The following is a 664-nucleotide window of genomic DNA, read 5'->3' as shown; positions in this document are numbered from 1 at the left end:
GTTTGAAGGTCACTGGTTGGGCTGAGCATCAATTAGTTGGTTAGCAGTCAGTGGCATGACATCAAATATAACAATAAAAATAAAACAAACACAGAACAAAGAACACAAAGACGGACAAGTTGCAACGCACAATGCCAGTCAGACTCAAAAACTGATATGTCTGACCATGTACACATAAGTATTATTTTAACCAACGAAAATATTACTCGAACTGACACTTTAAAAATCCTCTTCCTACCATTGATCTTGACACTGGCTGTGGTCTTCAGGTCTCCACACACACAGCTGTAGTCTCCACTGTCTTCTGGCAGCACTTTGGTGATGAGGAGTTCATTCACAGAGACCTCCTGCTTCATCTGGTACTTTTCTCCAGACTTCAGGACCTTTGTTCCCTTCTTCCACTCAACGGGGACTCCAGGTTTGGAGAGCTCACAACGCAGAGTAACACGAGCCCCCTCCTCAGCCTCCTGGCTCTCCAGCTTCTGTTTGAAGGTCACTGGTTGGGCTGAGCATTTATTAGTTGGTTAGCAGTCAGTGGCATGACATCAAATATAACAATAAAAATAAAACAAACACAGAACAAAGAACACAAAGACGGACAAGTTGCAACGCACAATGCCAGTCAGACTCAAAAACTGATATGTCTGACCATGTACACATAAGT

General features: G+C 43.1%; 1 protein-coding gene across 5 annotated transcripts in view; it reads right to left on the bottom strand.

Moving 5' to 3' along the window:
* LOC104963883 (obscurin) overlaps nucleotides 1-664 on the bottom strand; it is a 32,788-nt gene that overhangs the window by 31,774 nt on the left and 350 nt on the right. For all 5 annotated transcript variants that reach the window (XM_010792551.1, XM_010792552.1, XM_010792555.1 and 2 more), the window contains exon 2: nucleotides 315-505. In XM_010792551.1, the coding sequence (XP_010790853.1) occupies nucleotides 315-505 (191 nt within the window). The remainder of the gene's footprint in view (nucleotides 1-314; nucleotides 506-664) is intronic.

Source organism: Notothenia coriiceps, unplaced genomic scaffold (genome assembly GCF_000735185.1).
Source record: "Notothenia coriiceps isolate Sejong01 unplaced genomic scaffold, NC01 NC01_scaffold00036511, whole genome shotgun sequence".
Taxonomy (NCBI): domain Eukaryota; kingdom Metazoa; phylum Chordata; class Actinopteri; order Perciformes; family Nototheniidae; genus Notothenia; species Notothenia coriiceps.
Note: the sequence above shows the minus strand (reverse complement) of the source record. Positions and strands in the feature narration are given on the sequence as shown.